The sequence below is a fragment of the Schistocerca americana genome, chromosome 11 (genome assembly GCF_021461395.2).
Source record: "Schistocerca americana isolate TAMUIC-IGC-003095 chromosome 11, iqSchAmer2.1, whole genome shotgun sequence".
Taxonomy (NCBI): domain Eukaryota; kingdom Metazoa; phylum Arthropoda; class Insecta; order Orthoptera; family Acrididae; genus Schistocerca; species Schistocerca americana.
In genome coordinates this window covers 83335112-83348175 of record NC_060129.1, presented here as the reverse complement: position 1 = coordinate 83348175, position 13064 = coordinate 83335112, and the positions used below count along the sequence as shown (strand labels likewise).

At 42.8% G+C, this 13064-nt stretch overlaps 1 protein-coding gene across 1 annotated transcript; it reads left to right on the top strand.

The window, feature by feature from the left end:
- Positions 1 to 514: 514 nt before the first annotated feature.
- LOC124553911 (ankyrin repeat domain-containing protein 65-like) lies at positions 515 to 11216 on the top strand. Its single transcript, XM_047127934.1, has 2 exons — positions 515 to 1526; positions 10347 to 11216. The coding sequence occupies exons 1-2, from the start codon at positions 982 to 984 to the stop codon at positions 10825 to 10827; spliced, it is 1026 nt and encodes a 341-aa protein (XP_046983890.1). The 5' UTR covers positions 515 to 981; the 3' UTR covers positions 10828 to 11216.
- The last annotated feature ends 1848 nt before the right edge of the window (positions 11217 to 13064 follow it).

Sequence of the window (13064 nt, the reverse complement as noted above, 5' to 3'; positions counted from 1 at the left end):
GAGCTGCTGTGGAAACTCAAATGTCAATCCGTGGGGGGAAGCTGATGTTCTTTCAAGGAACACCATTGATAATATGTAGAGAATTGGCTTTGGCCGCTGACAGCAGAACGATTCTGCTGGTACCAACGTACATTTCGCGTAAGGACCCAAAGATATGATTCTAGGAATTAGGACTCATAAGGAGGCATATAGACACTTGTTTCACTGTCCATTATAATTATCTGGGCTGTTATGCCGTGGTCGGTTGATGAATTCTGTGTCAATTCCCAACGTTTCGTCTCCGACTGCGGGAGATATCTTCAAGGGGGTCCGTAGCTCGATGGAAGGTCCAACACACCCACTGGCTCGCTACTGACTGTTCTGGGTGTGTTGGACCTTCCATCGAGCTACGGACCCCCTTGAAGATATCTCCCGCAGTCGGAGACGAAACGTTGGGAATTGACACAGAATTCATCAACCGACCACGGCATAACAGCCCGGATAATTATAATGTACATGATATTTCCGCCCGTGAAAGTCTACATTTTAGTACTTGTTTCACTGTCGCTCTACTTGGGAGTGGAACAGGAAAGGTAATTACTAGCAGTTTCCTAAATACCTGGAGTGATTATGAGGCTAAGTCGTTCAGTGAAGCACCGCTATAGATTCTCCAGGCCTTGTTTGTATTGCTTCTGATCTCCATATTTAAAACCTTCATTGTTTTGTAACACTGTACTGCGACTATAAATTTCAGAAGTAGTGTCTTCACCCCTTTCTGTCGACTTCTTGTGGGAATTACAGGTGTTTGATATTGTATTGTTGAAGACACGTTGCTATCACCTGTGGCTAGGGAAGGATGTCATGCAGTTGTGATTGACATGTAATGGGTGAAATTTACCCGCTGTTGCTGAGCACAGATCACCTATGCCTAATACATGAATTTACGGTGCTGTGTAAGGGCAAATGGCTGTTCAGTGATGCCTTGTTTCAGAAATATTCACAATGGCAGCCGCCAAGGAGGTGCAAGAGGCTGCTGCTACGAGTGCTGGGGAAGGGGCCACGGTGACGCTGGTGGCAGGCGACACGCGGCTGGTGGCGCACAGGGCCGTCCTGGCAGGCAGGAGCCCCGTGTTCGCCGCCATGCTCTGCCAGGACACGCCGCAGGCCAGCAGCAGTGTGGTCACTGTCCCTAACGTGGAGGGCCCGGTGCTGCACCAGATGCTGGCCTACATGTACTCCCTCCATGCTCCCGAGGTGCCCCGCATGGCCCCACAACTCCTGGCAGCTGCCGACAGGTACGGCGTGTGGGGGCTGAAGGTCCAGTGTGAGGAGCAGCTGGCCAGTCAGCTGTCAGCAGAGAACGCGGCGCGCACGGCGGTGCTGGCAGTGAGGCACTCCTGTCCCAGCCTCGCAGAGGTCGCTGTCGCCTTCATAAAAGCCAACTCGCTGGTGTTTGCCACAGCGGGTTGGGCCGATGCGGTCCTCAACCACCCTGATGAGGTGGTCAGAGTGAGTCAGTTCCTCGGTGGGCCACTAACAGAAACCAGGTAAGTGCGAGACAAGATCTGCATTTCCGATTCTTAAGTGTGAAACTCTGTGCCCATCTCTCTCTGTTTCTTTGTGTGTGGTGTGTGTGTGTGTGTGTCTGTTCAAGGCTATAATGTTTGCCACTGAGTTTGTATAGATGTCTCTGTCCTGTAAAATGCAGCTTCATTGATGCCTACAATGCCTGGTACCTCAGAATACTTTTGTTGCCTGCCAGATTCAAAGGGAATTGTTAAGGCTTTCGTCGCCACTCGTTGACAAACTGCCTACTGTCTTCTATCTCGGGTTCTTTGGCCGATGTTCGTCTGATGATTTTACTGACATTTCGCCAGCACGAGTGGCTGGCATTGTCAAAGCTTCAACCTCCACTGCCAGTGGTGATCTGGAGCCCACCTCGCTGCCGCAGACGGGATGACTGGACGATCAATCATTACCAGGATGAAAGAACATAAGAGACATTGCAGGTTGGGCCACCTTGAGAAATCAGCCGCTTATTCAGAGAAGCTGTAGAAATAGAAAAACACTTGAATGGCTTCAACAAGAAAGCGGAAAGCCTTAAGGTAAACGGATCCTGGATTCCTGTAATGCAGCGAACGACCGTCGCAGGTAGCAAGAGTACATCTGCACCGGAAATGACAGCGGAAAAGCCCTCGGACATTGGTGCAACAGGTACATATGGTCTGCGGCTGTGAGCTCGGCTCCAGTTCACCACCGGCAATGAAGGTTGAAGCTTTGACAATGCTGCCGTAACATCAGTAAAATCATCAGACGAACATCGGCCAAAGAACCAGAGACAGAAGCCAATAGGCAGTTTTGTCACATTCAAACATATCTCTAAATTTAACAGTGTTTACCAGCAGATGTCATGAAATAGCCCAAGTTTTCATAGCTTCAAAAATTTTAACCTTTAAACAGTCCCTTCTTATTTGTTGTCACTGTTAAATTGCATGTGTACAAAACGTTGCCCTATAGCTTTCTGCATCAGGTGTCTCAACAAAGGTACAAACCCTTTGTATACAGCATCAGTCATTTTGCTGTGGGCACAAAGATGTGTTGCTCAGCACATAAGCCGAAGCAGTGATGTGTCTAGTTTGGGGCCAAGACGAGCTGTGCCTCAGGACTCATTCTGTGCACTGTGCAGGTCACTAAAATCCTGTTTGCATAAAGTAGAGTTTAAAGCTGTTTAGTGTGTCTTCTGCAAATGCTACTTGCAGTAAAATACCTAGCAATAGTGTCACGCTGCGTAAACACAAGAAAAGATGAGGACTAAGTGTGTCACTCATAACCAACACCTGGTACAAAGTAGCCTACTGCAGCACAGATCATGTTGAGCAACAATATATTTACAGTTTTCGATTGATGATGTAGCTAATATAGACCTGAGGAAATCAGTTCGTGTAAAGTAGATAGTCAGAGCAATTGCTATTCCCAACTCAGTGTTTACAATCTGAAAATAATTTTCTCAGCACAATCCTTAATTGTCTTCAGACAGTACAAGAAAACTTTTTAACTACATTTAAGGCACAGCAGATGAAACAGTTTCTCATTAATGTCTTGTATAGAAGATTCGCAGAAAAGGTGAAGTGAGCGTCTGTGCAGCCATGTGAGGTTGATCATTATGCATGCAACCTGCGACCAGCTCAAAGGATAAGAACCCAGGCCTTACGGCAGCTCTGGGTGCTCCCATGCAATGTGGAGTCTCCCCATATTGTTTCTCTCTGTTCAGCCATCATGCAGAGCACATGCAACACTCACTCCCACAGAAGGGGTTTAGTGGTCAACATGCTTTGCTTGCATCCTTGATGAAAAGGCGTCATATTTGTCTGCCTGTCTTTCACGTTTTCTGTATCTTCACAAAACTCTCCAGTAACTACCACATGATTTCCTTCAGTTAGGGTTCTGCTGATGGCCTTCTCTACCCTACCCATTCCTGCTGCTGTACCTTCTCCGGTAACCAGAGCATTGAAGAGTCACTGATATTTAACTTCCATTTGTTCCACACCACTTAGTTATGTATTCCCATGAATTTCTGATAGCTAATAAAATTTTTGGCTAGACTTAATTATTTATGCAATACTTTGTGCTGTTTACTTACTGCAGTTTCTAAGCGCGCAGTCCGGAACCGCGCGACTGCTACGGTCGCAGGTTCGAATCCTGCCTCGGGCATGGATGTTTGTGATGTCCTTAGGTTAATTAGGTTTAAGTATTTCTAAGTTCTAGGAGACTGATGACCACAGCTGTTAAGTCCCATAGTGCTCAGAGCCATTTTTTTGTTTACTTACTAGAAATTTTCTCTTTTGGTTAAATTGGCTGCACTTCCTAGATCATTGATAATTAACTTCTAGCCTCTATTGTTAATTATTCAGCCTGATTCTCTGTTGTTTGGTTAGCATGATATGAAAATTCATGTTTGAAACACGAAATATATCAAAACTGCTCTACATATTCTTTAAAGAATTTGTTTTCGAAACACATCACCCATGAATATACTATCTAATCGTATTAATGTGACAACCTGTCAAAGGCCTGAATAAGCTTCTTTGGCAGCACAACGTATGTGGGAAGAGAGTCAATGAGTTTCTGGAAGGTACAGACAGGCCAGCTGCACTGGGCTTCTCAGTTTAGAATCCATGGCATGAACAGCACACTCGAGGTAGTCCCAAAGATCCTCGATTGGAGTGGTGAGGGGGAAAGGGGGGAGTTGTAGGAAGGCTGGGAAATATGAATAAGAAAATATGTGATGATATCAACAGGATGAGGAAGTTGAGGAAAAGGTCAACATTGAAAAGCAACCCAGGAGTAATTTTGAAGAGTTCAGTGATTTATTTGTGTCATAATTAGCAAAACAATAGCAACAATAATTCAGTTTTGGAAGCCATTGTCACTCCCAGAAAATCAAGTGACAGGAAGAGAGTATACAACAATAGTGAATAGGTATCTCTGTGTGTAAAAAGAGAGAAACATCTAATAATCATTGGTTTGCTGTAACAGGGGAAGGTGAAAAGACATAGTTAAGAGACTATATAAGATTATTAGAAAGAATGAGAGAAGAGAAAGTTTCCTAGAATTCTGAATTAAATATCTACTGGTAACAATAAACACGATCTTAAAGAGTCGAATCAGAAGAAAGTGGAAAAGGCCTCTTCTGCCTCAGCTCCTCAAGATATGGAGCTCCTTGGTCGCGCCGCTGCAGTTTTGCATAACAGCCTGTCCCAGCATTGACACACATACAGAGCAGAAACTCTACTCGTTATAGATTACTTTTCTGGCTGTTCCAAGAAATTTGGTGCTGATAGCACCACCTACGTTTATGTGAGATATGGAGGTGGGGGGAGGAACTGAGTTTTTTCACATGAGAGTAAAAATACTGCTCCCTGATGTCTTCACATACTATTACCCTGTCCCTTCTTCTTGTCACAGTTTTCCACATATGAGTATCCTCACCTGTTTTGTGGAGAACTTCCACAGTTCCTTTATCAGTTCACATCTTTCTATAGACTCCCATTCTGAATGTGGTATTCTCCTTTCTTGCTTTTCTCACAGCCCACGACTCATTTTCATTCACTACTCAGCTCCAGATGTGCATTCTCAGATACTTCTTCTACAGATTAAGGTCTGTGTTTGGTATTTGTAGTCTTGTTTTCTGAGGAATGTCGTATTACCCTGCTGGAGCAACTTTCTTTGTCCCTCATGTCTATGTTTGTTGCTAGTGTGGTCCTTAATTTCCATAACTTTGTTATCAAAGACATTTCTACTACTACCCAATACATTCATATTTCTTTTGATTGTAAATCCAAATGTTGTATTCATTAGACGGTTCATTCCATTTAACTGCTCTGGTAATTCTTTCTCACTTTAGCTAATGATAACAATACCATCAGCGAATCCTTTCATTCTGAATTTTTATTCTATTCCTGAATCTCTTAAGTTGCAGCAGTGATACCTCGATTTTCGTTTTAAACGATCAGGGTAAACCATTTCTAGCATATTTTGAATTAGTTCCTCTTTCTTCCATTCCTATTTTGCCCTGTCGATTATTGTGTATAACTATATATTATCTGCATTTCCCCTATTTATTAAACCATTTTTCAGAATTTTCTAAGAGTTGCGCCATTTTACACTGCCAAAGCTTCCTAAAGATAGACTAATCCAATAAACATTCCTTTATTTTCAGTAAATATTGCTTCCATTACCAAGTGAAAGTGCCTCTCTGAGGCTTTTATCTTTCCTAAATCCAAACTTATCAGACTATATAATAGATCTTAAATTTTTCGCGCCATTGTACTGTATGTTGTTCTCATCATAAATTTGGATGCGGGAGTTGTCAAGCTGATTGTGTGGAAGTCTTCACTTATTGGCCTTTGCCTGCTTCTATAGTATCTGCATGACATTTTTTTCTGAAGGTCTGCTTGTATGTCCCTTGTCATAGGTCGTGCAACCAACTTGAACAGTAATATGGGTGTCACTTTCACCAAACGTTATAGAAATTCCAAAGTAATATTATCCAACCAGATTGTCTTGTGTGTGTGCAAGTATTCCAAAGCTTTTCTTATGTTCTAATACTGAGTCCCCTATGTTTTGTTATTTGATGACCATTTTTTCTTGTGTCATGTCATCTGATAGTTCTGGTCATTCATAGAGGTCTTCACTATACTGTTTCTATCCTTGCTCTGCTCTGCTTTTAACAACGGAATTCCTTTCTAACTCTTGATCTTGAATGCTCACACTTTTCCAGCAACCATTTTGCTTTGTCTTTCCAGAACTTCCTTTTTCATTGGTTCCTTAGTGACCTGTAATGCTGTAGGGAATAGTCCTAGAAATGACATACTATTTTAACGTTTTGTTTTTATTCAAAACATTTAATCATTTTTTATTATGTAAACACTTCAAAATCCAGGACATACACAAAAATGATTAGAAATCATTAAACATGAAACTACAATATTAAGAAAAAATTAAGACAAGAAACTATGCCCATGTGTCATTTTATACTTACAATAGGGACAAAATGATAGTGCACAATTTTCAGAAAAAGTAAACACCCTAAGCCAAAACCTCTTGAGGGTTTAATACATATCCATGCATATGTTTCTAAGGTCAGAAAAGATTTCTCACAAAATTCATAACTGTAGCTGGGATATCAGCATACTGTGAGCCCATACCTTACATCTAGTATATTTAATGCACGATTCCCCTGGTCTTGAATGGGAGAAGATAGTGCACTACATACAAACACAGTCATGAAAGGCAAAGGTCCCAAGTTTGAGTTTCGGTCGGGCACACAGTTTTAATCGGCCAAGAAGTTTCATATCAGCACACACTCCGCTGCAGGGTGAAAATCTCATTCTGGAAACACAGTCATCTTCATCTGCACTGAGATCTGAGTTATGGGCTTCCACCCTGCTTAACTATATTCTTTTGCAAGCTTGTCAAAATATCTGTCAATCCTCAGTTAATTTTCACTGGTGCACTTTCTTTTCTAGAAGCATGTTGTTGGTACAGCTGCTCAGAAAGCCAGAAGAAACCAGAGTTATTATACGTGTCTTTAATGAGCATTGTACTGCAGCACGAACTGGAAATACTTCATCAAATGGTGCCTTGAGTCATCTAGAGCCATCTTTTACAAGTCTGAAAGCTGTTTGTGGAAGTATTCCTCTTCAGATGGTGAAATATTCTGTAAAACATGTGAACATGCAGGAAAATTGGGATATTCGTTGTCGCGCCTAGGTGGATGTGAATCTTGGTCACCATGTACACGCTAAGATTGTTTTCGTTTGAGCTGCTGGGCGAGCCCATTGCATACAGGGAGCATGCAGCACTGTGTGTCCCATGAGCCAGAGAGGCGGCCGCCGTTTATGCCTTCTTCTCACTCTCCTTTGGCAACAGGATGGCTTGGATGTTGGGCAGGATAAAAGCTTCTGTGGTGAGGTCAGAGGGCAGCTTGTTGCGCGTCTTATTGTTGCAGATTGCAGGTCCAAGTGGTGCAGGGTGATGTATGTCTTATTGTTGCAGGCTACGATTCCATCCAGTTCAAGCACTCAGCTGCTAGGTACTCAATGATGGCGGCGAGGTAGAATGGTGCCTGGGCACCCACAGGACCTGCATAGTTAGCCTTGCGCAAAAGAGGGTGGATTCTGCTGACTAGGAACCGAAGCCCAGCCCTGCTTGAGTGGAACTTTCACTTTCCCTTGACTTATCCTCCCTTTTGGCGTGTGGACATTTCAGCTAGCTAAGTGATACAGGTGAACGAGAGGGCAGCAACTGTGTGACCTGGAGTGAGTAAGCAACTTAAGGAAATCCACTCTTAGTATTAACCACACATGCTTCTATACTTTATGCAGTGGCAAAGAGCTTACGCATTTGGCACTGGGTGACGTTGGGTGTGTTTCTAGGTGGTTTGAAGCTTTCATTATAACAGGTCTTCATGGGCCCTAAAATGCAAACGTGTATTGGCTGAAGTTGGCAATTACAGTGGGATAGTAGGCAAAATAGAGAAGCTCCATTTTCATTGGCACATTTCAGTACTTGAACATGTTTGAGATTCCAGCCATCATCATCAGTGATAAACACTTTATTCTCTTTGCTTACCTTAATGAAACTAGAAAAATTTCTCCAGCCATTCATCCACTTTCTGGCCCTATTTCTAGAGTTGTTATAGGTACTCCATCAGTTAACTGCTCTTTCGGTTTCTTCTGGGGTAGAGTAAAGCTGGAGGTATAAAGTTAGCTGCAGAATTCATGCACGCTAATGTTGTAATGTGCAACCCACTTCCAACAATTGTAAGTACCCCCACTTGTTTCTCCAGTCATTGCAAAAAATTTTTGACTCATGCCCACACATGAAAGTACAGATAAATTCATGCTGGCGAAAATCCTTCTTTATTGAGGACATTCATATACCATGTAAAATCTGTTAACCTAAACTCTATTTAATACCACTGCATGAGCCAAAGTAGCAGCTTCCAGCTCCCTTAAAAATAAATCGGGATTGTGTGTCATAAATCCTTTCAGTCAGTCCTGCCAGCAATTTTCTTCTCCTTGTTAAATTTGTGAGAGATACAATTTTGTTCTGCGGCTTAGTAAGCTAGTTCCTTTGGGACACTATACCCTGCATAAACCCCTCGTCAAATGTAGACGAAACCTCTGACCCTCCGTTTGTGGCATGCCTTCTGAAAGTCACCTGTGATAGACCAAATTGTCTGGCTGCTTTCAATCAGCCAATTTCATTCTTGTTTACTATATTGATGGCCCTTTCCATGGCTTATTTATCCCATGACAGGCATGTAGTCTTTCGGACAAACATTTTAACAAACTGCAAAAATTTGGTAGGAATTGGGATCAAGCTCTTTTATGGTATTAGTAATGCTATTGCAATGTATTTGTAAATATTTTAAATGGTTTTATTACGTCAGTTGATCAGGCAAAAATAAGTCTTTTGCCCTTACTCATGATAAGTCATTTTGTGGTATACATGTAGTCATAGATGAAGTGACTTAGTTGCTCTTTACCATAGCCTCGGATTCCAAACAACAGGGTCTATTCATACACAGTCCCATGATGCTTTAACTTGATTTTGGTATCTCTGTGCATTCTGTGTTCTAAAATGAAGTAGCAGCATTGCTACTATGTAGTAAATGTCACTGTTGGTCCCTGTAAACCAGTGAACACAACAGAGGTAGGCAGTGGAGCACAAGCACCACCACCACCACCACCACCACCACCACCACAACCATTGGTGGACCTAGTAAAGCACAATGGGGGTCAACACGATTTGCAGGCTGTTAAATATTGTAGACTTGTTAATGATTCACATTGTCTACCTCATTATTCAATACGACAGGTTATGGAATGTTACATAAATTTTCAAAAAGCTTATTCATAGAGAGTACATGAGGTATGTAAGAGTTCATTAATTTTTCATTCCATTTCATGGATTTATTTTAATTTGGAACAGTCGTATTACCATTATAGTGCGCATCTGATATTTTAACAGAATGGATCTGGGCATATGGAAGATGAATATTATGTTGATAAGTTGTAATAAATCTCTTGGCAGAATAAGAAAAGTACATATCATTTATTTGCTTTGTTTGTCCAGAAGTTGCCACATTTTAGTTACCAGCACATACCACACGCATTTTACAGTATGTATTTTTTTCTAAGATGACTGTAGTGAACTTGTCAGATACAAGTGACACTTTGTGTGTGTCTGTGTTTCCCTGTTTTCCAAATATGTTCATGTAGAAGACTGTTCACTGTTACACACTTCAGTTGCACACACACACACACACACAATGGAGAAGTAGTAGATTACATGCCATTGTTACATGTAAAATGTTTCGATGAATTTCCTTTATGTGAAACAGAAGCTGGTTAGATTTGCTGATAAGGTCACCAAATTTACCAATAAGAGGTTTGAAGGATTTTGCTTTAATGTCAGGAAAGTCTTTAACATGTAAATGTAAATTGTTTTGTGTGTAATCTTTGATAGTTTCACAGAGAACTAGTATAAGCTGCCTGAAGCATCTATTTTAGCGGATATAATGACTGCAAAGAAACAGAACACCAAGTTGAAAGAAAGTGAGTTGCAGGAATCAGTGTGTCGGAATTTGACAGATGAAAATCTTGAGAGGTTGCATAAAGAAACTTTTAATGGATGGTGGTTGAAGACAGAACCACTATACCTTAATATAAGAGTTTCGTATCATAGAAGGGGAATATAGTAGGGTCGTTGTTGGACATATGTATACATTTTTGGTTGTATGTTTTCTTTATTAAGTGTGTGATTTCAGGAAAGTGTGAGAATTTTTATGTTTTGAGCAGGAGCCTTCCTGGAAAGGAGAGTAGCCGAGGACTGATCCAGGCAGCTAAGGAGGGGGCGGTGGAGGAGCTCAGGGTGCTTCTTGCGACAGGGGCGAAAGTGGGGGCGAGGGATGAGGACAGGTGGACTGCTCTGCACTGGGCAGCTGAGAGGGGACACCTGGAAGCAGTAACATGTCTGGTGGAAGGTGGAGCAGAGGTGGATGTGAGGGACAGCAGGCAGAACACGCCACTGCACTGGGCTGCATACCGTGGTCACGTGGCTGTGACGCGGCAATTGCTGGACTCCTCTGCTGACCCCGATGCCAGGGATAAGTATGGGTGGACGCCGCTGCACTGTGCAGCAAGATGCGGCCACACAAATGTGGCGGCCATGCTGCTCGATGCAGGGGCTGACATTCAGGCCAGAGACGCACACGGGCACGAACCATGGGTCATCGCCAGGCAGAACGGCAAGCAGCAGCTCTTGGAGATGCTATCGTGAAGCATTCAGTGCAACAAGCATCTCTGCAATGATGCTGAAATGACTCTCTAGATCTGTTTGTGATATTGTTCTAAATACAGAATGGGAATGGGAATTCTACAGTCCATCATTTGTACTCACCTTTAACTAGGACTCACGTACAGTGGTGTCGTTATCATAGACTTTGTATTCTGTGGTGTGCGAGGCAATTGGGGTTAAGCAGCCATTCATGCAAGGTGCCTGCCACATTCAGACTTGACACACAAATGATTAAACAAGAAATTCTATACTTTGATTGAATGCAACACAATCATACAACTGTTAGAATGATAATTGTTCATGGTCCTATGTGATAATGCAGCTGTAGTTCCATTGTCAACAGAATAAAAATAAGATAAATTCTTATAAAAGAAAAGGACACAGTCAACTTTCCAGATTAAAAGATATGAATATGTTTCTCTGATATAACATGGTATATACTTCTGCATCTGCTGCAATAATGGAATAGCTGGTTTATTTAATTATAATGTCATACTGGTAGCATTATTCACATTAGCTTATGTGCTGGTCATCTGGAATTGCAAAAGCAGTTCACATTTAACTACAGAGAAGCAAAGCACAATCAGAAATCTCATGACCTTTATGTGGCCGTAATGCTGCTGACAGGAAACATGATATGATCAGACAGATATTGTTGAACTTCACCCCCACGTATGGGATGCCATGGCAAATCTCACTACTTTCAACATTTCCCTTCTTTCAACCTTCTGTGCATTCCTCCATCCAGCTATCGTCAGATGAGCGCTTGTAGCAACTCTGGACAGACAGGCCCCATTGCTGACAGCACTCTCACTGCCCCAGTAGGCAGTCTTTGTAACTACAAATTGCAGGAATTCTACAGCCGATACCACAATGTGATGTACTTATGTAGACTATTGGGTCACGAAAAGGAACACTTAACATTAGATAAATATGCCACCCCAATACAAAAGAAATGAAGAAAATTGGGCTTGTTACATATTATGGAATAGCTATACTGATAGAAAGAACTTGGCAATTTGCGAAAATGAGAAGCAATATGGTTGGCAGTCTCGTTTCCCAAGGGGGAACTTACAGACGACTACCAGAGAGCGGCACAGCAAGTTGTGATATCATGAAACATAATACACACATCAAATAATATTTTGCATCACCCCAGTTCCCAGAACTCCTGAACATAGACATTGATTGTGGATATTGTATCACAGACACAGTCCCTTTGAGGGTTCAGAGATGTCACTAAACACGCCCAAAGATGTAAAACAACCATGGCTCATGTTGTCTGCAGTTCAACCACGCCTAGACGGTCAGTACTGCGGTTCGATCACGTCCGCATTGTTACTTTGTGCCAGGAAGGGCTCTCAACAAGGAAAGTGTCCGGGCATCGCCGAGTGAAACAAAGCAGTGTTGTTCGAACATGGAGGAGATACAGAAAGACAGGAACTGTCGATGACATGCCTCGCTCAGTCCTCTCAAAGGGCTGCTACTGCAGTGGATGACCGCTACCTACGGATTATGGCTCGGAGGAGCCCTGACAGCAACGCCACCATGTTGAATAATGCTTTTTGTGCAGCCACAGGACGTCGTGTTATGACTCAAACTGTGTTCAGTGGGCTGTATGATGCGCAACGTCATTCTCGACATCAATGGCGAGGTCAGCGTACGCCACTGGTGGTCATGGAAGGCGCCGTAATGGCTGTAAGATACGTGAGACCCATCCTCCGACCGATAGTGCAACCATATCAGCAGCATATTGGCGAGGCGTTCGTCTTCATGCACGAAAATTCGAGCCCCCATTGTGCTCATCTTGTGAATGACTTCGCCGGCCGCTGTGGCCGAGCTTTTCTAGGCGCTTCAGTCTGGAAGCGCGCTGCTGCTATGGTCATAGGTTCGAATCATGCCCCAGGCATAAATGTGTGTGATGTCCTTAGGTTGGTTAGGTGTAAGTAGTTCTAAGTCTAGGGGACTGATAACCTCAACATCTGAGGTCCCATAGTGCTTAGAGCCATTTCAACCATTTGTGAATGACTTCCTTCAGGATAACGACATCGCTTCACTAGAGCGGCCAGCATGTTCTCCAGACATGAACCCTATTGAACATGCCTGGGATAGATTTAAAAGTGCTGTTTATAGACGACGTGACCCACCAATGACTCTGAGGGATCTGGGCCGAATCGCCATTGATGTATGAGACAATCTGGACCAACAGTGCCTCGATG

Bases quoted from the DNA above. Each gene is read 5' to 3' on its own strand.
- LOC124553911 (XM_047127934.1), top strand. From the start codon at position 982: ATGGCAGCCGCCAAGGAGGTGCAAGAGGCTGCTGCTACGAGTGCTGGG. The intron at 1,527-10,346 runs GTAAGTGCGAGA...TGTTTTGAGCAG, and splicing joins GGGCCACTAACAGAAACCAG to GAGCCTTCCTGGAAAGGAGA.